This window comes from Saccostrea cucullata, unplaced genomic scaffold, assembly GCF_032062105.1.
Source record: "Saccostrea cucullata isolate Sc308-1 unplaced genomic scaffold, CSIRO_AGI_Scuc_v1 ctg585, whole genome shotgun sequence".
Lineage (NCBI taxonomy): Eukaryota > Metazoa > Mollusca > Bivalvia > Ostreida > Ostreidae > Saccostrea > Saccostrea cuccullata.
Window position 1 is genome coordinate 16,546 of NW_026923868.1, and position 26,399 is coordinate 42,944.

General features: G+C 32.6%; 2 protein-coding genes across 10 annotated transcripts in view; both read left to right on the top strand.

The window, feature by feature from the left end:
* The first annotated feature begins 465 nt into the window (after window positions 1-465).
* Window positions 466-8,928, top strand: LOC134265136 (multiple epidermal growth factor-like domains protein 10). The gene is made up of 7 exons (XM_062747383.1): window positions 466-573; window positions 3,729-3,863; window positions 3,969-4,103; window positions 4,373-4,507; window positions 6,399-6,533; window positions 8,184-8,213; window positions 8,368-8,928. Exons 1-7 carry the CDS (start codon window positions 570-572, stop codon window positions 8,643-8,645), a joined length of 852 nt encoding a protein of 283 aa, XP_062603367.1. The 5' UTR covers window positions 466-569; the 3' UTR covers window positions 8,646-8,928.
* Window positions 8,929-15,347: 6,419 nt separating this feature from the next.
* LOC134265131 (receptor-type tyrosine-protein phosphatase kappa-like) overlaps window positions 15,348-26,399 on the top strand; it is a 189,990-nt gene continuing 178,938 nt past the window's right edge. For all 9 annotated transcript variants that reach the window (XM_062747371.1, XM_062747380.1, XM_062747376.1 and 6 more), the window contains exons 1-2: window positions 15,348-15,464; window positions 23,536-23,760. In XM_062747371.1, coding sequence (XP_062603355.1) covers window positions 15,401-15,464; window positions 23,536-23,760 — 289 coding nt within the window. In that variant the 5' untranslated portion in view covers window positions 15,348-15,400. The remainder of the gene's footprint in view (window positions 15,465-23,535; window positions 23,761-26,399) is intronic.

Consider the following 26,399-nt stretch of genomic DNA (forward strand, 5'->3'; position numbering starts at 1 on the left):
TCCTTTGCTTCCATTGAGATATGCGAAGTAAACGTTATGGGTATGTATAATCTTAAGGTTGATTAATCCACTTCTCATTCATATATAATGTTTTATATTATCTTTTATAATTTTCCAAAAAAGAAATGTATTTCTAAGTGAAATAAAACAATTACATCTTAGCTTGCGGGGCAAAATTTAACAACAATAAAAAGACATTTCATCTTGTCAAATCTATAAAGGAATAATATATATTCATGCCATTAAGAGTTATCTCTCTTATCAAAGTATCAATGAACCTTAAAGAAAGTAATCATAGCTTTTGCATCAGACATACTCCAGGTATTGATGAAGTTCTACGTATATGTTTCTTTATAACATAAAACCTTTTATACTAGGATAATTTATTCTGATACATAATTTATTAAACGTAGAAAGTTTATTGATTATTTTCTCTAGGGTGTAGTTTTCAACAATATGGTGAAAACTGCACATCCTGTCCACTTAAATGTTTGAATCAAGAGTGTGATGCATTTTATGGCTCCTGTATATATGGGTGTAGCGACAGGTTACTGGAACCTCCTGACTGCATGGGTAAGCTCTTACCTAAAATTGCAATATTTTTTTAAAAAGCCATCAATTTATTCCAATAATTTTAGGACATTATTTGTGGTCCGTGTAACACTTAACAATTCAAATTTCTAAACGATTTAGAGTTTTACAATGTTGATATATTAGTTCAAATATCTAACTTTCAAAAACTCAAACTGATTTGGTATATTGAATTTTAATATTTTAGTTCCAAAATCTAAAATTTCAATTTTCAAAACAGGTTTAACATTTTGAGTTTTAAGATTTTTACCTTAAATAATCAAAATTCAAATTTCCAAAAACACATTTTCTATTTTAAACTTATGAGTTTTCAATCTACCGTTTGTTTAGAAAGTTTACGCTTAACAATCTAAAATTCGATAATATTTTCGTCTTTTGATTATTCAAAATTTACTTCAAACTTCCAACTTTCAAACGCTTTAGATTTTTAGAAATTTAGAATTTTGATTTAAAAACTCAACTTTTAAATAACCAAAACACGTTTGTACATTTTGAGTTTTTAGAAGTTTACTTCAAATATCCAAAATATGAAATTCTATACCTGGTTTAATTTTTGGATATTTAAAATAAAATTCTAAAAACTCAAAGTGTTAAGTTATTAGAAATTTGAACATTTGAACCAAAATTCCAAATTTCTAAAAATCTTAAACGTTTCAAAGTTGGATTTTAGAAGTTTGAAGCTAATTTCAAATAATCGAAAGACGAAAGATAATACCGAACTTTAGATTATTAAGTATAAACTTTCTGAACAAACGGTAGACTAAAAACCCAAACGTTTAAATTCCATTAATCGTTTTTGGTAATTTGAATTTTGAAAATTTAAGGTACATGTATTCCTAATTTAAGATTATAGTGTCATCAGATGTTCATAGAACAAAAAATCAGCATGCATTATCAGGGGTTTTTGAAAAGATATCAATTGATGAAAGTTTTGTATAATTCAAGGAAAAGTACACAAAAATATATAGTAAACGTATATTTTAGAAGTTTTTCTTATGCAAAAGTCTTTTAGAAGAAGTGTACCACAACACATATAGGCATTAAAGTGTAGCACATACTTCCTTTAAGTATTTGAACTCTTCAATTCAAAGGAAAATGACAATGAGCTCAAACTTCGTTGCATTAAGTCTTTCAGTTGTTAAGTATTAACATATACGTAAATTTGTTAAGTATTAACATATACGTAAATTTCTATGTCATCATTTTGGTCAGTATCACCGGTAACAGTTTTAGGCTGCCCAACGATACGAAAATACAAAATAAAGAAAATATCCAATATGTTAGCAAAAACTTATAATGGTCAGATATATTCTGATACAAATATTTACAGTGTTCAGATGTTTTTTACTCTTTAAAAGGGGGAGTATACAAATGTATATAGGCACTCTATAGCAGTTTTTGAAACAAGTTTAAAATATGCGAAAAATTAGTTGTTTTTACTTGCGCAAAGATGTGAAATACATTTTGACCTATTGCTATGTGTTTTCGACCGTCGTCGTGCGCCGTGCGTCGTCTGTCGTGCGTTGTATGTCGTATGTTAACAATATAACATTTTCAGCTTCTTTCTGAAACCACTGAACCAATGTCAACCCGTTTTGACAAATAGCATGTATGGGTGAATTTCATTGTCCCTAACCCACCACCCCTATCCCATGGTGCCCGATGCTTGAGGCAAAACACTAAAATAAAAAAAAATCAATATTTAAAAATCTTCTTTACTCCTGGATATCAAGCAGTCGAACTGTTGGCATGACTGTAATCAGCATTGAGCCCTCTTCCAAAATTGTGAAATTCGTTGCTCCAGGATCAGGAGTTCTGGTGTTAGGGCGGGGTTCTAATGATGATATATATAATGAAAAGGCATTATTTCTTTATAATATATGTTCCTGATTATGTTGAAAACAAACTAAATGCATAGCTATGATGAGGAAGGTAGTCTCTACTAAAATAATGAATTTCATGACCCCTTTGTTCAGGTGTTCTGGTGTTAGGGCGGGGCTCTATTGATCATATTGTGATAATGGATTTATTTTTTTCAAAAATCTCTTCGACTCCTTATTATATAATACCAATGAACGACGTACATATTTAGGTATGTTGAAGAGGGGTTCTCTTCTTTAAATGTGAATTTCATAACCTCTGGGTCAGGGATTCTGGTGCAAGGATGGTGCTCTATTGCATGTATGGTAAAAATGCATTAATTCCTTTGCGACTGGGTATTATGCTGATGAGTTTTGTACATAGTTATGATAAGCAATCTTAAGGGCGCTTCTCACAGAATTCCTTGGGGCAGTGTTTCTTAAAAAAGGAGGATTTTGATAGTAGAATGAAAATGAATTAATGCTTTGAAATCTTGGAATTAATTAATCATTTATGATGAGCAAGGGTGTCTTTCCAAAATTGTGAAATGTGTAGATCCAGGGTCAAGAGTACTTGTCGGGTAGGGTACTACTGATTACGTAGAAGAAATGCATCTTTTTGTTCCTCAGCTCTACCTCTGGGTATTAAAACTCTGGTTTAATCAAAACACAAAAAATATTCATTTGTTGGAAAATTTTACATGATACTCAGGTGACATATAGGCCCGTGGGCCTCACGTTGTTGCTGTTGTTGTTAGGGGGCACATACTTCCATGAGTCTGTAAAAAAAGAGGAAGTTTATTCTATAAATAAGTTTTAGTACGGTAACTATAGGTTCGAATACCAATCTATGCAAGAGATGGATTACAAACAAACATCAATTGTAGGGTGCATTGTTAAACAACAAACTGATCAAAGATATTATTCTTGTATAATGAAACCATACGTAAGCGTGCAAATGTAAGTAAACAATCTAAAATACCGCTGGGTGAATGATTGATTAATATCGTCAGAAAACAGTTCAACGTTTTTTAAATGAAGTTAAGTTATTTTAAAACAGTATATTTAATTTGCAGTATACGAACAAAATGAAATGCATACAGTTTTATCATTGTTACTATCACGGTTTTTCTTTATTAAAATTTTTCTGTAAAATTACAAATAAAGTACGTGATAAGATTATTTAAAAATAAATGGACACAATTTTATGTCATAAACTTGATATGATATAAAATAGATAAAGTTAACATGAATTAACTTTTAAATTTCTTTCTGTAGTTTGCAAGGCTGGTTATTACGGTCATAACTGTGAACAAACATGTGGTAATTGTAAATCTGGCACAGTATGTGATAACAACACAGGAATCTGTCCAGAGGGATGTAAAAGTCACTGGAGTGGATCAAAATGTGATGGTAGGATATAAAAATATAAGTGCATTGCAAATCTCAAAAAAATACCCCTTTTCCTAATTCTGAAGTCTAATAGAATATTGATTTAAGTTTAATTTGATTTGATAGTGTGTGAAAATGGATTTTATGGTGACAACTGTACAGGGACATGTGGTCATTGTAAATCTGGAACATATTGCAATAAACTTACAGGCATTTGTGAGGAAGGATGTGATGATCATTGGGACGGTTCCACATGCAACAGTTTGTGATCTTAAAATCATGAGAAACAACCCCTTTTACATGTCCTATGTAGTTCAAAAACTATAGAAAACATGTACGAAGGGCTTCGATGTATTCATAGCTTTAAGGCATTCAAAAATAATCCTTTCGTCCTTTTAACTTTAGCCTACTAAAATATATGTCTACTGTAAAGGCTTCTTTAAAATCTGAAAAACACAAAGTCCCTCACTACTTACATATCAATTTTACCAATTTATATGTAATCAATTATTCTTTATAAATATTTCTAGTGTGTAAAAACGGTTCTTATGGAGACAACTGCACAAAGACATGTGGTCGTTGTAAACCTTTGACGTATTGTCACAATGTAACAGGAATTTGTCTGGAAGGATGTGATGATCATTGGAATGGTTCACAATGTAATGGTATGGTATTCAGTGAACCCAAAAACATATTTTATAATTGATTTTATTTGAATTTATTCATTAATTTTCACAGGCAAGATTAAATCTTTATCGCTTCTTTTTGAGAAGATTAGATATGACAAAATGCAAATAATACATAAAAGTAACATTTGTAACACTTGTAATTGAAATCTATGACCCTGCACCATATCCATGTTCTTACGAAGGTACCAGAGTTATCAAAATTGATTTTATTTTTGGCTAACCAATATATAAATTGGTTAGATGCTTCATTTTATATTATTTAGAGGAAAATTAATAATATTGCTTTAGAATCGAGGGTTTTTCTAATTAAAGCAATATGATCTACATTTTTGAAAAAAGAGAATGCTAATAAATTGTGTTAATTTGTTTAATTTGTATGTAATTTGAAAACCTTATGATTAGTAAGACCAAAATAAAGTTTAAAAATGTTGTATACGGAATCATTATTGTACAGGACGACAATAATGCAATTTTGCTTCAATCAAAGTTAATTAAAAGTTCTTCTATCGTAAATATGAACAAAAAGGGTTATACTATAAATGTTCTACATTTCTGTCATTAAAATAGTTAATTACAACCTTGCAACAAAATTTTACGATGTCAAACATGCAGCTCATATTACTTCAAAGGTACCTTTGTGTAATAGTGATAGCGCCCAACGTGGGCGCCAAATGTAACAGGGGTATGGAAATGACACACATAAAGTCCTGTCAGGTTCTTTGAATATATTTATTCACAGTGGAGTGATCATATAGGTATACTTACATGCAGATAGCCCTGTAAATATCATAAAACTACAATAAATATAATGTAAATATCACACACACATCATGTTCAATCATTACTTTACATGTTACATGAAGATAATATATTTTCATCCTAAGTTTACATTATTATCATCAAAGGGAGATAACTCTTGAATATATAAATCTTTACATATTTCTCCCAAAATAATCATAAAAAGTATCCAAGATTAAAACATATCAACCTCACCATTCTATGGAAACAGGCTTTCCCAATACAATGAGAAGGATATGGAGATAACGAACAGTATTCAATCTCAAAGTCCATTAAACAATATACAAAATAAGAGCAGAGCAAACACGGACCTCCGAAACATCAGAGGTGGGATCAGGTGCCATGTTTGAATCACAAATGTCAGTATGAGTGGTGATCTGTAATTTAATACAATATTTAAGAATATAATCTATTAAAAATATACCAATTGCCAAACTTTGAACAATATGATCAAAAATATCTTTGATCATCATAAAAACACATAATCTGATTAACATCAAATTACTTCTAGAAAATACTTCATATTGATCATGTAATCAATAATAAATCTGCAACATAAAATAACTTTCTCTCAAAATCATTCATTCACTTTAGTAATTAACTGCAAATGGATATTGCTTTTGCATTCTATGGGATAAACATTTTAAATAAGAAAATATTAGTTACTTACCAGAGGAAATCTTCGGTCTCAAGTCAGTGTATATAGGTCTAGACTGATCAACCATAGAACAACTAATAGTCATACAAGACGGGAAAAAATCCAGACCAACAAAGAAAACTAATAAAATCCGACTTTTCAAATCAATACCCAATAAAAACCAAAATCACAATGACCACTTCCAAAATACCTGATCTATGCCCTGAGGTATATACAAATATGTACAGGTAACACAGGTAAGGGAGAACTAAGGAGTGGAGGTTTTTTATAACAAGTTAAATAAAAGTTAAAATAAATATTCTGGCAAGTTCTATATAATAACTTTATTGTACACAAATCTATCACTATTACACTTATATGAATTGGAAGTTTATTTTGAAGAACATAAAACCCGACAAAGTATATCTACAGAGTGTAGAGCAGGCTTCTTTGAAAGAGGTTGTGAAAAGCCTTTTGGGGGTTGTAAAAATGGAACGTTTTGTGATACGATCACAGGAAAATGCCCAGAGGGTTGTCAAGGTGATTGGATTGAAATTAATTGCAACGGTAAATTGATATATTATTCATTTTATGATTTTTATCATTTTTATTTTGAATAATTAATGTGTGTATTCAATTGTAATGAAATTGATACAATCGTTGTGTTTGAATTCATTGGATCAGCATACACAACAATTCCCCGCGGTATTTACAAAGTACAGGCTTTTTAATATCTTTGACAGCTGCTTTTTTCAATTAAGTGGAACTCGTAAATTTACTTCCCTGGTCATCGGTCATTTGCAAAATTATTTTGTAAAAACACATTCTGATTGCACACACAAGTACATGTACTCTGAAATTGACATCAAAGAGATGCTTGAATTTCTGATTGACTATATCTATGTGGTTTTTGGAGACACGGTATTCCAACAATCTTTTGGAATGCTCATGAGTACCAATTGCGCTGCGTTTATAGCAGACCTATCTATTTTGTATTCATATAAAGCAGAATTTGTGCACAATCTTATTCGTGAAAAGAAGAAAACACTCACTGTAGCCTTCAAATCTACATTTAGATATATCGACCACGCAATGTCGATTAACAATGGTCATGTCCATTCCTACTTCAATACGATATATCCTGGTGAGCTTGAGATAACATATTCCACAAAGTCTTATATATCTGTTTCATACTTGGATATTTACTTTAAAAAGACGTAAATGGTAATCTTACAACCAAGCCCTATGATAAACGTAATGACTTTATCTTTTCTATCATGAACTCCCCTTACTTAGGAAACAATCTATGTATGAACAATTTCTAAAACGAGGTAAATTATTGACAAGCAAGGTGATGAAACAAGAATATCAGCAGTCTCGTTTAGAGTCATTTTGTTCTATGATCGATACAACGACCTTGTCAGCAAATACAATTTATAATTGGGACAAATCACCCCTCCATGACACCTGATCCCACCTCCGATGTTTCAGAGGTCTGTGTTTGCTCTTCTCCTATTTTGTATTGTTTTATGAACTTTCAGATTGAATACTGATCGTTATCTCTATATATTCTTCATGAAAAAAAATTAATATTTTCATTCATGTAAATTCATTTAACTAGAGGTCAGTTTAATTCAGATTCTGTGCAGTTTCTACATTTTCTATTTATCAACAAATTTCATTAAGAGGGTGATCTTGCAGCCCTTTTCCTCATTTTAATCCGCGACTTGTTTTTTTTTTTTTTATAATTCCATACATGTAACTTGCACAGCATACCTTTTTGTACGTGGTAGAAAATTTTCCTCACAGATAATGCTTGATAATTTCTCTTATCATATACGAAGGAAGGAATTTTTTTTACCAAATCTAAGGATTTTTTTTTTTTACATATGAAACATAATTAAAGGTAGAACACTTAATTTTAAGATATCAAACTCGTCAATAGTGAAATCTTCCTTAAAGTGCATTTGATTACTCAATTTACAAACGAATTTAAATTTTGCAGTCAGGAGTTAATTTCGTTTAACTGATACAGACATCTGTTTCCTATTCCAGGGATTCCTAGATGTATTCATAAAAAAACCGAAATTTTTTGGAAAATGTTTCCGTTTGTCTTTTTTTAAGAAGTTAATTCAAACAATAACAAGAGGATACTAACCGAATTAAAAACAAACTTGTAACAAAGAAACCATTTAAGATAATTCTTTTTTTTTCCAGTGCTATCATCCCCCGGAGATACCAAAGCAGGTGAGATCGAATTAAAATGCATATCTGTTTTCTGCTGAGGATTACATGAATAAATTCTTGTCAAAGTTTGTTTTTCTAAAATTCCAGAACATTTTATCATCAACGACTAAACACTCTACACGAATAACCAACCTACATTGTATTTTACTTATAGGTGAAGGGACTTCAAATACTTCATCTGTAGTCATTTCCGTTTTAGCAACACTTCTTGTCGTAATTGTTACGTACCTCTTGGTTAGATTTCTGAAAAACAAATGGAAAGAGTGGAAAAGAGGAAAAAATGAAGAGTACAATCTTCCAACAAAATTGGTGGATAACCCACAGTCTTATGACCAAATATCAGGTACACAGGAGAACCATGTATACCAAGAAATCAATTCTGCCATTACCGATTATGAAGAAATACATAAAAACAGCAACCATGTCTTTTGAAAAACAAAATATCTTTAGATAAACATTTCTGAAAATAAATGGAGAAATCATCCTGTAACTACCGGTATTGGAACAGATTAAGACAAATTCCAGAATTTAATACTTATAATTGATTATATTCTCTTTATTGCTTGTGTAACAATCACTATTGCTCTTGTACATATAATTTGTATCTCCCGACTTTTGTCCCGATGCCCTACACATAAGTCCTTCCAAGATAGCTAAACCGACCAGGAGAACAGCCATCAGAGAAGCGTAGCTTACCAGTTGGTTTTTTATATGTTTAGTAGTGTGGAAGAATGCGTGTATCAGAGTACAATTATTTGATTGAAACTTTTTAATCTTTTTTTTTTTGTAAATAAATTTATCAAAATAAAAACATTAGAAAGTATGAAATATGTCATTTATCAACTTTTTTTAATAATTTGTTGTTCACTAGAAAATATGCATAATAAAATGTACTCTAGAGAAAGTTCTTAAGATGTGAGGAGAACGGGCAGCATCTCTCTTATATACACATGTTTACTGTAACATATATATATATATATATATATGAAAATGGACATATGTATTTCTATAATACGAATACCCGTAATCACATGCGCTTTGGTCAGGGTATCCACCAATATGTATTAATTGATAGCTAGATAAAAACAATAGCAACACAAGTCGCCTTGCAGAATACCTTTGGGTAACCTAAAATTCCATTTTTAACAAATGAATTGTTTGTAAGTATGAGCATGTAAAAAATATAAAAGAATAAAAACAAACAAATTGCCTTTCATTTACGAAATGCAGAGAAAAAATGTGATCTGTGTCCTTCTAGTAGTATTCTTAGTTATCCACAATGCAGTTCTCATTCATCGGATCTGTCTGTTAAAACCACCACATTTGTTTATCTGCCGCCAATGTTTATAGTCCAATGCAAGTATTTTATTTTAAAATATATTTTATTAACTGACTGACAAAATAATGTCATAAAGGATACTAATCAAAGTTTGAATGAATTCAAAATGGTTTATTGATTGATTGACTGTGTGTTGTTTAACGTCCCTCTCGAGAATTTTCACTCATCACCACCGTATGCCGATAAAGGGCTTCAAATTTTGCCCTATACTCGGCACTCAGGGCTATTGGGCAGTGAGGGATCTAACGCCTGCCGCTGACACGGGGCCTTGGTTTTTAAGGTCACATCCGAAGGACCCGCAACTTTCATTTCAAAGTTTTAAGCGCTTGGCGAAGAAACAGTTACTACCCATTTTATCGACTGGGTCAGTCGCGGCCGTGATTTGAACTTACGACCTCCCAATCACGGAGCGAACGCTCTACAGACTGAGCTACCGTGAACGGTCAAGATTGTTTAAAGTACATATATGCAGATACACCGGTAATACGGTAGTGAGAATTAAAACACAACATAACTTTTCTGTTTACTTTGTCTCCAGATGCGAGTCACTTCCTAGCCTCAGTTCCTTGAATATTTTACTTATCTCGCTGTAGTCTCCCATTGCCAAGAGCTAACGCTAGAACTACTCTGAACTCCTTGGGTTTTATAATTTGCAGAATACTGAAAAATAAATAATATTACCGGTACATAAATTATAAAAATGACCTGCTATTCTTGCTTTTAATGTATAAAAATGAACAAAATAAGCAAATAAAATGATTATTATTTTATCTAAAAAGTAAATAAGTATTTCATACAGATTTTGGGCTTTCGATTCAACCTGTGTATATAGAGAAAACTAGGAGCCTAACTTTTGTTTACATTTTTCTTCACTTTTGTCAGCTGCACAGTCTCTAACGTTCATCCTTATTTTTTGGGGTAGACCTTTGGTTAAATTTTCATGATAAACTTTTATTTCAACTTCAAATTTCACTCACGATAAATGTGTAAATGTGTTGAAAAATATCATTGCAATCATGCCATGAACAGCTGCCAAACACCTCGGCCTTTTCGTAGTTTAATGTAAAGTTGTCGGCAGTTTCTCCGTTTTATCAGTGTTTTACGATAGATATGCCTTTAGCTACTGAAACCGTAGGTTGTTTTTGATCAAATTGCAAATTAAATATCTCGGACAAGTGTCTCAGTCCATCGGATCCACCCATCCCTTTCCAGCGACCGAAATTCCTCCAACTTTTTATCATCAAACTTCGGACGTGTTTCTTGTGTCTTTTCAGCATCGAATATCATTTTTTACGAATAAAAATATTTCTAGACAACAATTTGTTCACAATTACGGATCACAAGTACCCTTTCACAAAATTTTCCCTTCGAAATAGATTCCTTAGCCTAATGAATTCGAAGCGTAACCGCCATGCAAGCCGATTTACACCTTATATCATTTTTCAAAATCGACGACGGACGGTTAGTGCAATAATTTACATTCGAAAATATTCAATTGTCTGTCTCAAATGTATATATAAGTAATAAATAACAAGTTTATAAACTTCAATGGGAATTGAAGTGGGTACGTGATCAAATCTTCTAAGAAGGCCTTCGGCCTTCACAGGATTTGATCACGTGACCGACCCACTTCAAGTCCCATTGAAGTTTATAAACTTGTTATTTATTTCTGAAATAAATAAGAGATGCAAATAATGGATAGGAAATAAGAATCTGAGAAGTTGTGGATAATGTTGGTGTAATCTCGATCATACAAGAAGAAATAGATTAGATTTTAGCTATTGGTATGATTAACATTTAATGTTAAAGAACAAATTAAAATGTTTGTCAGAAAGAGTTGAAAGTTTGTCATCATAGGATTTTGTGAAAGAAACATTTACACTGCCTTCTAAATTGCATGTCCAAATTGACCAGGTCTGATTCATCTCTGGTATGATGGTACTTATTGGGATTGTCTATGACGGTTATTTTTCCATCATGGGATTTGGCATTTTTAGAAGATTTTGACAGCATAGTTGAAAGAGAAGTCTGTTATGGAATTTTTTCAGATCCTCATTGGCAAAATTTGCTTGGTTTCCTTGTAGTCTGGAGTTTCTAAGCACATGAAATTTAATATCAACATAATTCAAGCTAGCGATTTAGCGGAGACCTGTTTTGGGGGTTTCTAACTTTTTGTGAGTTAAGAATATCCTCTTTTGACAGCTTTATTCCGGCAGTTGAGGTGTCCTCAAGGAGTTTTAGACTGGTGTTTTTTCCTTCTGACTTAGGAATATCTGATACTGGAATGAGCGGCCGTCTGCCGTACTGTGGTTGTTCTCATTATGTAGATGGTCTAGCTCCTCGCGAAGTGGGGGGAATTTTCTCTTCAATCATGGGGGAAATGTTCTTGCGAAAAGTCACACGGATACCATTTCTAACAGCTTCGATAATTTTTAAAATATCCTCGGGAGATGTCAAGGGACAATTTAAAACATAGAGGGTCTGAAAAGCAGTGTTGAACTGTTGGAGGTGTGGATTTAACAGGTCTTATATCTTGGAATTTAGGCTCAGAATGTCTATAAATCACACATTCAGGTTATCGGGAGAAATGTTCATAACGTTAACACCAGCATAAATATTCAAACATTAATTAAGAGCCATTCTCTGTAATGATTTGAAATTTTATATAGGAGCTGTGGCAAGCATAGTCTTAGAATTTCTCCAAACTCTCTATGATAAAAGTAATTGATACCCTAAACTGAAATCAGGCAAAAATTGGTTGCTATATTTTATAGTTACCATGGCAACATGTTTTAAAGTTTTAAAAAAATTGCATTTTTTAAACATATTTAGAGCCCCATAGTTAACATTTGCGAAAAAGCAAACAATTGGCAATGACTCTTTCGAAAAGTTGAAGGTCAGATGTCTCAAATGCATGATAAACATGTTTGGTAAATCAACTATTACATACGTTACTATGGTAACAAAGTATTCAAAAGTAAAAAAAAATATTCATTGAATTTTACAAAGTCATACACGTAAAATTAAAAAGCAATTATAGGATGAAATGTTACCAAATAATAGAAAAAAGAGCCTTGAAACATATACCAAGAACAAAATATGATATTTCATTTTGGTTGGCAATGGTTGCCAAGGTTTTTATACCACAAAGAGCCTTCAAAGTAACACTCTGTATAATTAAATCTGATCCTATCTTTTGAAAAAGCACATTTCCTCATAACTAATGATCAATTTTATAAGATGTCGGTGTGCTCCAAGTTTTCCCATTTGAAAAAATTCAGATTAGATTCTTTAAATAGAGCGTTGCTATGGAAATAAGCGGAAAATATCTGCTTAAAAACCTGAAAAATATTTTCTTTCCTTGGATACGTACCCTTAAATGTAGATTCCCAAAACTTTTATGATTGATATTTATTAACAGCTAACTTGACTTTTAATTTTGACTATCATCCAATCTCTAAGTGGATGCAAGAAGTTGGCATACAGGGTTTAATATTGATATAAAGTTCACAAAATCGAACATTTTCCCTTCTTGGTAACCATAGCAACAGTGTTGTTTTATTTATCAAATTTTATCAATATATGATATTCAACTTCAGTTCTAACAGATAAGTACTATTCAAGCTGAGTCATTTAATTTGTTTCTTGATTAAATGGCAATTTAATTCTTAATGCAGCGAAAAAAAATTCACTTTTAAGCACTGTTTCTTTGTTTCCATGGTAACACTGCAAAGTAGCAATTATACCCAATTTTTCTTATGGTTTTGGTGTTTCAAGGTCCTAAGGATGCATATTTGCCAGTCTTGAATTTTCACGTTTTTCCTCAAGACAGTAGGATTAACCCAATCTTAGTTACTGGTTTTGCATGGTTACACTGTGTTGCCATGGCAACCATAAAAGTTATTTATAGAATAATATTGCTTATACTTATATACTTAAGGTCAAACATTTTCATTGTTTTTCTTAAATCTTTGATTGAGTATGAGCATGTAACACCTACAATTAGTGAATACGGAGTGTTTTTCAGCATATTTCAGCATTTTAAATGTATTCCAAAAGTACCCTTGGTTACCACTTACTTAGAGATATAATCTAAACACTTTCTTTACAGTATAAGTGACATCAAGGAGTCATGTTTTTGTGAGAATGGTTTATTTGCTTTTTCTAGTTTTTATTAAGCCACAGTCAAGATTTAAAGTGGATGAAAATCTCGATTTTTCAAACTTCTCCGGCTGTTGCCATAGCAACCGAGACACATAGCAACGAAATTTTGTTTGATATTTGTTTCTGGTGTCAAGTACTAAGCATGGGTGAAGTTTCATCAAAATCGATGACCATGCGTGGCAACGAAGTTTAAGTGGTTACAGAGAATGGCTATTAACTCACATAGTTCTGCTTTAATTCAATGATTTTCCTAAATCTAGATCGATGGATGGCATTGTAGCTCAATGATCTGTCATTTTTTTTTTTTCGGGGAGCTAGTAAAGTTCTTCAGCTAGTATATATATATTTGCGCGCAATCTGAAATCGTAAAAAAAATTAAACATGCAAAGAATATTAATGTATATATGTACAGATTTATGTAAAATGTTATAAATAACAAAAATAAAACAAGATGGGTTTGTGAAAGAATATGCGTCCGGCGGCAACAAAGTTCTTAAAAGCAATTTTTAGCAAATAGGTCACAGTCAAGGTCATACGATCATTGTCCTTGGTGTCATTTGAAAGCATTTATTTGTGGAGTATGCACACCAAACATAAAGTCTCTAACTCCTTTGGTTTAAAAATTATAGAGAATGTTCGAAAAAGCTATTTTTAGCATATAGGATACAGTAAAGGCACAAGGTCATTGATCTTGTTAATAAAAAAAACGAACCTAATTAGTGGAGTATGCTTACCAAACAGGAAGTCTCTATCTCTTATGATTCAAAAGTTATGGCGAAAATTCGAAAAAGCTATTTTAAGCATATAGATCACAGTCAAGGTCAAAAGATCATTGTCCATTGTTTCAGTTAAAAGTGCTTAATTACTGAAGTAAGCAAATTAAATATGAAGTCTCTATCTCTCACGGTTCAAAAGTTATAGCGAAGATTAACGTTGACAACAGACAAACAAACAGACAAACAGATAAACAGACAAACAGACAGACAAAATAATATAAGCCCCGAAAAAATTCTGGCGCATAATAATGTTAAGAGTGAATTAAAGAGATCGTATAAAACTTTCGAAATTTTGTGACCCACGCTTTCGCTGAAAGTGGAAAATATTAATTTGGGTCTGTCTGTCTAGCCGTCCGTTTGTCCGTAATGCTTTCGTTTCTGCGCGATATCTCGAGAACCCTTTGAGGTTTCTGCGATAAAATTGCTTGTAGCATCTCCCTATGACCTAGAGAAGAAACCAATTGATCTTGATGTCCAAAGGTCAAAGATCAAGATGATAAATTCATAAATTCTTTCTGTTTTAACACTTTCGTTTTCGCGTGATATCTCGAGAGCCGTTAGAGCCTTGCAATGAAATATTACATAACAACACCCTATGACCTAAGAAGTAGCTCAATTGCATAAATAACCACCCATATTTTATTTACGCTACTTGATTTTATTACTTTAGTTTTCCGCGTTTTCCGACAAATCAAAAAAAGCAATTAAGTAGTAAAAATGTGACTTTGTTCTTCCTTTCATTCTTTAAACAAACTTCCTGAAAAATTTTTATCGAATAGTTATTTTTAAATACAATTTGTATGACAGTCATAAGGAAGAAAGATGAGAAGCCAAACAGGAAACAAAGCAAAAAAAAATCAAATATATTAGTTTTCAGCAGAATAAGTCACATTATACCATTGGAAGACATGGACCTTTTACTGCATGTAATCTGTGTTGGAATTATCTTTATAAATGTAACAAGTGGCCTAGGTAATTTATATAAATGATTTATGATACATTTTTTTCGTCAATACATTTTTGCTATTTTTCGTTCGATACAATAACCTTGTCAGCAAAAGCACAACTAAAATTATATCAAAGGTCAACTGGTTTTATTTTCATTTTGTTTAGCCATTTTGTCATTCTAAATTCTCTACGGATTTTTTCGCATCCCCGTTCATAACAAAACAGAAGCGAGTGTTTTCGGTCATTTGTGGGTGCTTGCTTATTTATCTTGATTTAATTTGGGGTGTTATTCGTGGTCTATTTTGTAAAGGCATATCAATATCAATAAAGTATGTAATATTTTTTAGGGTTAATAACAATGTAGTAGGCATTATCCTTTTTTTTTTTTTTTAAATAATCAGAAATTACCATTTCTTTGGATTTTTGAAAATTTTTAGGTAATTTTTTTTCCTTTAATTTTTTTTCATTTAACTATTTCCAAAAGAATTTAATCCACAAAATGCCATATTTGGCCTAGCAAATATGTATATTTTGAAAAGGGCAATAGAAAATATGTTTTGGGTTATTATCAACCTAGAACATTGACACATTTCACATGTGCAACAATTTCGTCAAAACCGGATGTTACGATGTCAAACTAAATTCTAAAACGCAGCATGGTTCGAGGTTTTCCGGAAAATTGCTCAAATTTTACACAATAAATCGTGAATTTCAAATAGAGCACAGTCGTTACCGCAAAATATTGAAACAGAAAAATAATTATAACTGTTCGACAAATAATTTCCAATGAAAATATTTTGCGGTAACGAGTGTGCTCATGGTGAAAAAAATAAAATAAAATGTCAAGGCGTGTAAAAATGCTATGATCATGAACCACCATATTTGTCTTTGTCTTTTATTCAAACTTTAAAGGATCAATTAGAAAGGTGTATAATATTGATTATGTAAGTGGATGGACACTCATATCACACAAGTAAGAAAATGTCAACTGAGGCACCTATTGACACGTCTGACTACTGGAATAAATATGATGGCTTCAGTCTAAAAACATATCCGTTAAAAATGCCGATTTATCGACAGTTCTTTTTCCAAAATTAGATTGATTTACGGACAAGTACAACTTTCAACTTACTATATGTATGACTATTGCAAATATAAACTTCCATGTCGATTATTATGTTTCTTTATGACTGTGACGAGTATAAGAAATTAGACTAAATCTAAACTTTGTTATCAAGAATCGGTATTTTTTTTTTAGAATGACAGTCAGTGGTTCATTGGTAGGTCATAGGACATCAAATAAACAGATAAAACACATGGTGATAAAAAAAACAGTCAATTGTTTATTGAAGGAAATAAATGTGGCAAAGAATTTTAAAATTACATTTCTGAAATCAAAGGAAAACAACCTTTTGAGTTAACAGTTGTACATGACGTTACTCGGTGTACGTCATTTGTGACGTCATAATAGAAGCAGTCATTGGGAATCAGTGGCAGGGAGAAATGGGGAAAATTCTTTTTTCTTTTTTTTAAAGATATACATGTAGTTTTCTGTCGCTTTGTTAAATTCATTTAATTAAAACGGGAAATTATTTAACAAATCCCCACGTCGATGCATACAATAAATATAATTGTATTATAAGTATCACATGTAGCAGCAATATATATTAATCAGTTTTTTTTTTAATTTGAAACCCTAAAAAAACATTCATTTCACTACATAAAACCAGCGTAGATAAATTTTATGCACTTGTATAACGTGAAAAATAATTTTTAGCTTTCTTCAAAAGAATTATATACGAAGAAGTGGTTTCAATTTTGTTTTCAGAAACAAGAGCTGAATTTAAAATATATGACCCTAGATAGTGTTTATTATTATTTATAAAAGAACATCAAATCAAAGACCCTTCTTTGGCCCCTATAGTGTTTTTCATATCAAATATTGATTATTCTGTATTTAATTTTTTGCATGTATAGATCAACAATCAAAATTGCCCCTGCATTGTTATGGCTTATGGTGGGCGGAAAGGAGTATAGGGGGACTATATGTCTTCCTCTGCATTTAATATCTGAAAATCGCTGGATTCGCTACTAGATTATGTACGAAGATTAGATTAGTAGTTTATCACTATACGATTAGAAGTAGTCACGGTGAGGGGGGGGGGGGGTGTTCCATGCTTTGACATAAATTATACATTCATTACATACAATTACATGAGAATTATTATGAACTACAGGACTTGTCTAAAATATACTTCAAAATTATATAATTTACACTAACGTTATTTGGAAATTTTTTTTTTAAAAGATAGAACTTTGTATATGTTTGTCCTTTGTATACCCCCCCCCCCCTCCTTTCTTTTCTAAAATGTCTTACTACGACCATAAATGTGTTTTATATATTTCAAGAAAAACGGAGACCATTTTACACTTTCCTGTTATAAATGCAGTCTATAATAAGGTCTTATTAAGTAGCCTTTTTCGGGTAAAATCAATCTTTCCCTGCAAGTATTAGTAAAATGTTAATGTCTGTACTTGTATTTCACTTTTTATTTTGTCACGTATTTATAAGAGTTACATGCGCATGGAAAGCATTATTTGAAAATGAAATGGAAAGTGATAAACGATAAGCTAGCAATGCACAATTAAAAAAACCTAATAAAATTATTACATGTACGTAAATCAATCGATAACAATGTATTAATAAACAACACACAACAAATACCATGCTCCATACATAAATTATTTTACTGGATTAAACATGACCCAGCGATTGGCTGGTTCGCGAAGATGAGAAAAAATATCTGTGAGATTGAGGTGTGCGCGAACCTCGCGGATATTTCTCGCTTGCCTGTGAAAATTTATTAACAGCGGAGGCCTAATATTCGCGAGTGCTCGCTAAGTTATTAAGATGTATAGAAAAAGGTCCTTTCAACTATTGTGTACATGTACTTCTTTTTAAGTAATGTACTGGTATTTAGATCAAGATTTTATCGCAAATCTCGCTTCAAAGTATATACTCCGGCCGAAATAGCGTTGCGTTGTGTGATGATACTGTTGGATCTGACAATTGAACAATTTGAATCACAGATTTCGTTTTGTAAAACAAGCGTTTTAATTGGTTGATTAGGACCCGCCCACTCTGGCGCGGAAAGCGTTGTTGACTCTGAAAAAAAAATTCCTTACGCAGGTTATACATGGATATCATTCGAGGGCACACGCTATTTCATTTCATCCTACACGTATTTCTGCCGATTTCCTAATGACGACATTTTACACTTTAGAACTTTCAAAAGTTTACTGCTTTATTGTCAATACTGTCAAAAATACCATATTTTTTAAATGCATCTGTGCTAATACGTTCCCATTTCAACGGTCGCCATGGCAATAAACATGCGACCAGAAAAATCTAGATCTTTGTTCTTTTTTGCGGGAAGTGAAATTTTTACTGTTATGGCGAATTTTAGTTGCAGATCTGTAGCGATATGGTTTGACCATAACGCTACAGATCCCGTAATGCAAAAAAGGTGCAATTTACGGCGCAGTATTTTTTGCGCTCTTTTGAGGAGAATTTCTCCACTTTCCAGCATCGGTCAATTCACTGAAAATTAACTTCAAGCGAGTTTATTGCCTGTGGAGACGACTATAAGTGGTTGGGAGGTGGATAAAATATACAAATTGGCTACAGAATAGGTTTAGAATTAGGGAGTGAACGCTAGTTGATTAACAAATGCTAAAAAGTGGAGAAATTCTCCTCAAAAGAGTGCAAAAAATAATGCTCCGTAAATTCAGCATTTTTGCATTACGGGGGTCTGTAGCGTTATATGGCGCAAGACATATTATATAAAACCACAACGCGAATGTTATTCATTAAAAATATGAAATATTACGTACAATTCTTGTTAAGAATAATTAATGTAACAACATTTACCAAATCTAAGTTGGTTTTATTTTTATTGGTGCATTGAAGAAGAAAAAACGAGAAACGCCAGCGGTTGTGTTCATGTGCCCCGGGAACATGCACCTGATATAACATTACATGACTGCTGCCAGCTCTGGAACATATCGTATTTGAAGATCATTAAACAGATTACTCACATTCACAATAATTAATAAGGTATTGTAAAGGTCTATTAAATTCTTAGTTCAAAATATACCACTCTTTTGCCCGTTTTCGACAGCTGTTCTATTTTACTTCGAAACATTCCATATTTTCGGCTTTACATTTGAAAAAGTGGGCGGGCCTATAAAAAAGCACCAATCAGATTCTTTGTTGGATTGCACAATCGAAAGTCGGTAAGATTCAATTGTATTTCAGTCATATTCATCAGTATCGTCACTCAACGCATCACAAGTCAATATCAGCCAAAGTGTGTACTTTCAAACAAGATTTGCGATAAAAGGCTGCAGTATCAAAAATTTTATGGATCTAAAACTCCCGCAGCGGAAGTAATTTCCAATATTTTTTTCTAATTCTATTCATTCAGAATTATCATTTTTATTGATTATGAAGTTGATAACATGAATATAAAATTGATTCTACTTATTGCATTTTAAAAGTCCTATATTCCTATATATCTGTGCATTATAATAGCAAAGTCATTCGATCGCTAATTGACGTGACGTTACATTACAATGACGTTCCTACTGCATTTTTCCATTAAAATATTGCCATATTGCAAGACCTCTTTTTTAAAAAGTATAATAGATATTGAAAAAAGAAAAACGGTTATGAAAAGCTTAAAGTCTATACTATCTATGATAAAAATCGCGTGAATATTTTTCAAGAGGCATTTTTTGATGGTTCGTGGACTTTGCTCTTTAATTAATTGAAAAAAAAATAATAAAAATGAAACAGATTATTTGATTTGATTTTTAAACATAGGGTTGTATTGCTGTAAATTAATTGGCAATGCGTCAATTTAAATTTTTCAAGTCGAACCAGAACATATGTTATATAGTATTTCTGTTATGAAAAACTGAGAGTGGATGGGAGTGACAGAAATAAACTTACCTGAAATTAAAAAAAGCTCTTAGACAAGAAAAAATGGCGATTGTTTAAACTCTAAAATCCTATCGCATGGGGCGGGGCGGTCTAACTTTTTCTCAGACTTTTTAATACATTACATGTAACCTAATTCCATTGATCTTAGTCGTCTGTAATATACCTACCGATGTACTATAAATGTGCACAGGGGTAGCTTTGGCCAATTTCTATTCAGCTAATTTTGTGGAAAACTTTAGGATATTTTGATTTAAATTTGTGCGAATTGGTTGCCAAAACATATTCTCATGACCTTGTCAGCAAATTTATCATTGGGTCAAATGCTGACTGACATTTTTCATACCAATTGTTAGTTCATTATTCATACACTGAATTGACGATGGTTTTTTCCGTTATTTCACGATCATGAAAATCAGCACAAGGCGGTTATGACCTGTCAGGAGGGCATGCTCACTCCCCAATGGCACCTGATCCCATCTCTGATGTTTCGGAAGTCCGTGTTTGCTTTGCTCTTGTTTTGTATCGTTTTATGGACTTTGAGATTGAATACTGTTCGCTTTTTCCATATCCTTCTCATACATGTATATGTCACTCCAGTGATGGCTTTTGATAAATTTTACATAAATATATTGACAAAGATGACACTCATGACTGATCGTAATGGTTAATAACTTATTTACTTGAAATACTAATGCTACAATAATTTTTTTTACGAAATGTTAAACCCAGGTTCAATATACCGTTCATAATATTTTTATTAATAATGAAATATTAATCAAAACAAATTGATGTATTTGTAAAACATTAGGTCAAGTCTATGTCAACTAACGATAAATAGAAATCCTAGTGATTTAGTATATATTTGCACAAGATATATTTTTATCGAAGTAACCGATTTGCAATTTTAGTTATCGATGCATGTGTTTTATCAAAAAATTGGAAAAAGTAAGAATAAAAAAATATTCACAGATGGAATCAATATGGAATCTGGTGGCCGATATATGCAGGATGTGACACAATATGTTTTAGTAGACTGTCAAATATAGTGATGACAAATTCAAGCATTTCAAAATACTTTTTGATATTAAAGTTTGTAACAGTAAACATTTCTCTTTTAAAAACTATAATACTCCACCCTCATTTCGGTTTCTGTCTCTCCTCACCATTCGGTATCCTTTAATTGATATCTTTCGGTTTCCTGTTTACTCTCTGTCAAAGCCTTTAAGTCATATAATTTTGATTTGGTCCAGTTTACATAATATTTCCCTCACATTTAGATGTGCAAATAAAAATCTTTAATGTAAAGTTACAAAAAGTTTAGTAACAACTTTCACAGCTACAATTTCACTTACACAGGAGTCACATAACCGTTCTGCCTAACTAAGAATTCTTTGAAATTATCTTAATAACAAGAGGCCCATGGGCCACATCACTCACCTGAGCACAAGGGCTAGATAAAAAGATACAGTTCATCGCAGTAATGAAAAGTTTTTTTCGTTGGGGGACATGGTTGAATTTCATATTTCTTGAGGATGTCACTAAATCAATAGAGCGTACATGTATAACTTTGTCATACTTGAAAAGATTTTGAAAGATTTGTTCAACAAATTACTTAATCTCCCATTGTGACCCCTTACTAACACCCACTCCCCCAACAACAACACCGCCACCCCCCACCCTTTGACATTTTTTAATAAATTTAAATCGTTACTACTTGCAGATGCTTACATGTTGATTTGATTATACAAAACTATTCCGTTCTGGAGATTTTTCTTTCCCATATACTCTTATGCAAAACTATCATCCATCACTGTGGCCACATCCTAGCCCCAGGGGTCATAATTTGAACAAACCTGAATCCAAACCATCTCAGGATGCTTCCAGTAGATCCATATAAAAGAAATGCTAATCATGGATTTGATGTTCCCCAGAAAAAAATAAAGGTATTTTAGTACATATCCCTTTGTTGATCCCCAAATGTTTCCTCACTCCCAACCCTAACCCCTGGAACTATGATTTGAACAATTTTGAATCTACACAACCTGAGGATGCTTCCATTTGAATATCAACAATCATGGCATGACTTTGCTGTTATTGAGTAGAAGATTTTAAAGATTTTTTCCTATATGTATTTCTATGTAGAGCTTTGATAGCCTATTATGGCCCAACCCTACCCCTAGGGGTCATGATATGAACTAATTGGAATTAACTCTAACTTAGGATGTTTCCATATTAATATAACCAATCATGGTTTTGGTGATCTTGGAAAGAAGATTTTAAAAAGATTTTTCCTACGTATTACTATGTAACACTTTGATCAGCCATTGTGGCCCCTCCCTATCCTCGGGGGTCATGATTAGAATAAACTTGAATCTACACTACCTGAGGATGCTTCCGCATAAGTTTCATCTTTCCTGGCTCATTGGTTCTGGAGATGAAGATTTTTCAAAGATAATTCCTAATTCCTATGTAAAACTTTGATCAGCCATTGTGGCCCCGCTCTACCCCCGGAGGTTTTGGTTTGAAAAAAAATGAATTTACACTATCTGGGGATGCTTCCACATGAGTTTCATCTTCCCTCGACCAGTGGTTCTGGAGAAGATTTTAATGATTTTTCCCTTAATATTTCTATGTAAAACTTTGATCGGCCACTGTGGCTCCGCTCTACCCATGGGGGTCATGATTTGAACAAAATTGAATCTACATTACCTGATGATGCTTTCATATGAGTTTCATCTTCCCTGGTCCAGTGGTTCTGGAGAATAATATTATTAGAAACATACCATTACGCTGTCACTAATTCATAATTATCCCCTTCGGGAGAAGACATCGTCCGTCATTTTAAAAAAAATTGAATCCCCTTCACCCAAGGATACTTTGTGGCAAGTTTGGTTGAAATTTGTCCAGAGGTTCTTGAGAAGAAGATTACAATGTAAAAAAATTACGACAACGACGATGACACGACGACAGACACCGAACAACTTTTAATGAGAAACTCTCACTTGAGCCTTCGGCTCAGGTGAGCTGAAAATGAAACAGAATTGCGTTCCCTAGTTTGTTAACTCTCAAGAAATTTTAAATTTATATTAGAAAATTTGGCCAGAAATTTAGCATTCAAAGAAGAAGCTTCACAGAGTTCCACACACGACGCAGGATGGGCGACAGCAGACAAAGCTGTAGACGGACATCTAGAGGGGGATGGCTATAATGAATGTAGTTTCACACGAGCCTTTTGGGGTAAAACAGCCTGGTGGAAGTTAACTTTGACTCAGTGGTCCAATGTTGCATATTTGCAATTTTTCTTCAGGAAATCTAGTGAGTAGTTATATTGTTCATCTTCGCTAGCCAAGGGTCTTAGATCCAAAATCTACTCTACTACATTGTGTTGAGAAGATTTCTGTTCGGAAATCTTTGGCTAGCGATATCTTGCTGTTTATAATATGTATTTTTCTATACTTTTCTATCACTTTGCTTCAGTTATCTTAATATAGCCGAATGTAACATGTCCAGTTACATGTAATGACTTTTTGTCCATCGCTTAAAAAGTGGGGGATATTTATTTGGGTCTGTCCGTCTTTCTAGCTGTCTGTCTGTCCGTCTGTCTGTCTGTAAACTTTTTCGACTTCTTCTCAAGAACCACCGGGCCAATTTCAACCAAACTTGCCACAAAGCATCCTAGGGTAAAGGGGATTCAAGTTTGTTCAAATAAAGGGCCACGCCCTTATTCAAGGGGAAATAATTGGGAATTAATAAAAATTTGATGGCATGTTTTAAAAATCTTCTTCTCAAGAACCACTGTGCCAGGAAAGATGAAACTTATGGGTAAACATGCTCATGTAGTGTAGATTCAAGTTTGTTCAAATCATGACCCCCGCGGGTAGGGCGGTGCCTTAATGGCCGACCAAAGTTTTACATAGAATTATATATAGTAAAATTTTTGAAAAATCTTCTTCTCAAGAATGACAGAGCCATAATTCACCATATTTATATGGAAGCATCCTCATGTAGTGTAGATTCAAGTTTGTTCAAATCATGACCCCCGCGGGTAGGGCTGGGCCACAATGGCCGACCAAAGTTTTACATAGAAATATATAGGAAAATTCTTTTAAAATCTTTTTCTAAAGAATGACAAAGCCATAATTCATCATATTTATATGGAAGCATCCTCAGGTAATGTAGATTCAAGTTTGTTCAAATCAGGACCCCCGCAGGTAGGGCGGGGCCACAATGGCCGACCAAAGTTTTACATAGGAATATATAGGAAAATTCTTTAAAAATCATCTTCTCAAGAATAGCAAATTTATGATTGGTCATGGGACGACTTTTGGATTTAAACTTTTCAATAATAAACCAATTTCTACCTTTTCCTAGCCCCAGTGCTCAGGTGAGCGATGTGACCCATGGTCCTCTTGTAACATGTACGAGGGTTGTCCCAAAAGTTGCACACAATATTAATAACTTTGTTAACACGCAACGAATACTAACCAAATCTTGCAAAGACATAATACTTTCAATGTTCTTCAAATTCTTGATTTCTTAAATGTATATCTTTCATATTTATTATATTTGGACGATTTATATAAAAACTGATATGGTCTGTCGGCGCACGACCAAAATTCGGAATAATTTTTGCGTATAACTATTACATTTGCTTTTATTTCTTTGGTATTATGTAAGTGATTGAACTAAAATTACCTGTAACTAAATTAACTAGAACTATATCACTGAAACCAGAATCAAAATCTAAATAACATGTCAAAATTTCATATAAACACCATTAGAAAAAGACGACTGGTGGCAAGATTTTCAAAGTGTTTTTGTTCGAATTGAGATTGATGAAAGAGACATCGTTTAACGCTTACGCGGCGCACGGAAAAGTAATAAATTGTTTTTCGTATGTTTGATATTCATCAGATACAGGGAATAGAGTACAGAAAAGACTTCACACTCTATTTTTTAAAAGGAAAGTTGTTTTTTAAATAGTATGATATTCAAAAATAGTTTTTCCTTCATATCGAAAATTAAAAAAGTTAGTGCATGTAAAGTAGAGGACTGTTTGTTTAACGCAGACATTTGGGATCGCACTGGACCATGAAAGTCGTCAAACAAGGTGTATTCTCTGCTACCTTAAATGTAAGGTGATCTTTCAAATAATTTAATTTTGACTAAAATTTGAATCTGCTTTAGAAAACAGACAGCGGTAATTTTAAATGAGTCCCTTAGACAAGAATGGGTTTCCACTATAAAAAATACTTTTTTGGATGTTAATAGTCTCATGTAAAGCAGAAAAAGAGACCATGACGTTATGAAAGAGGTATATTACGCTTGCTTTCGTGCGCCGATGTACGCTTACATGGTTTCTTTATTTTTTCATAGTTTTCTTATTAGATGTGGTATCGTCATGAAATTTGAAATGCATGAGCATAAAATGTTACTTTTTGTTATGACAAGAAAGAAATTTGATTTAGCAAAGAGAAAATAAACTATTCTCCCTAACTACGATTTTTTTTTTGACAACCCTCCTATTTCTATACCTAAATAACATTCATTTCACCACATGAAATCCGCAAAGATAATTTTTATGCACTTGCATAAAGACGTAAATAGAAATTTTCAGCTTTATTCAAAAACATTATAAAAAGTGGTTTCAAATTTGTTTTCAGAAACAAAAGCTGAATTAAAATATATGACCCTAGATAATGTTTATTATTATTATGGCTTGCGGTTGGGTTTTATAAAAAAAGCTGACATATAATTTGAAAAAAAATAAATAAAAATTGATTACAAAAATCAAAGTTTTATGAAAATAGTGCCAGTCGTTTCCGAGGAATCGCGTGAACAAAATCGGTAAGGAAAAAAAACAATATTTCAAAAAAAGCTCGTTGCATAAGCACAAGTAGGTCTTCCGTCCTGTTTTGACCGGAAGTGACGTCAACAAATGAAAGCGTCTTTAG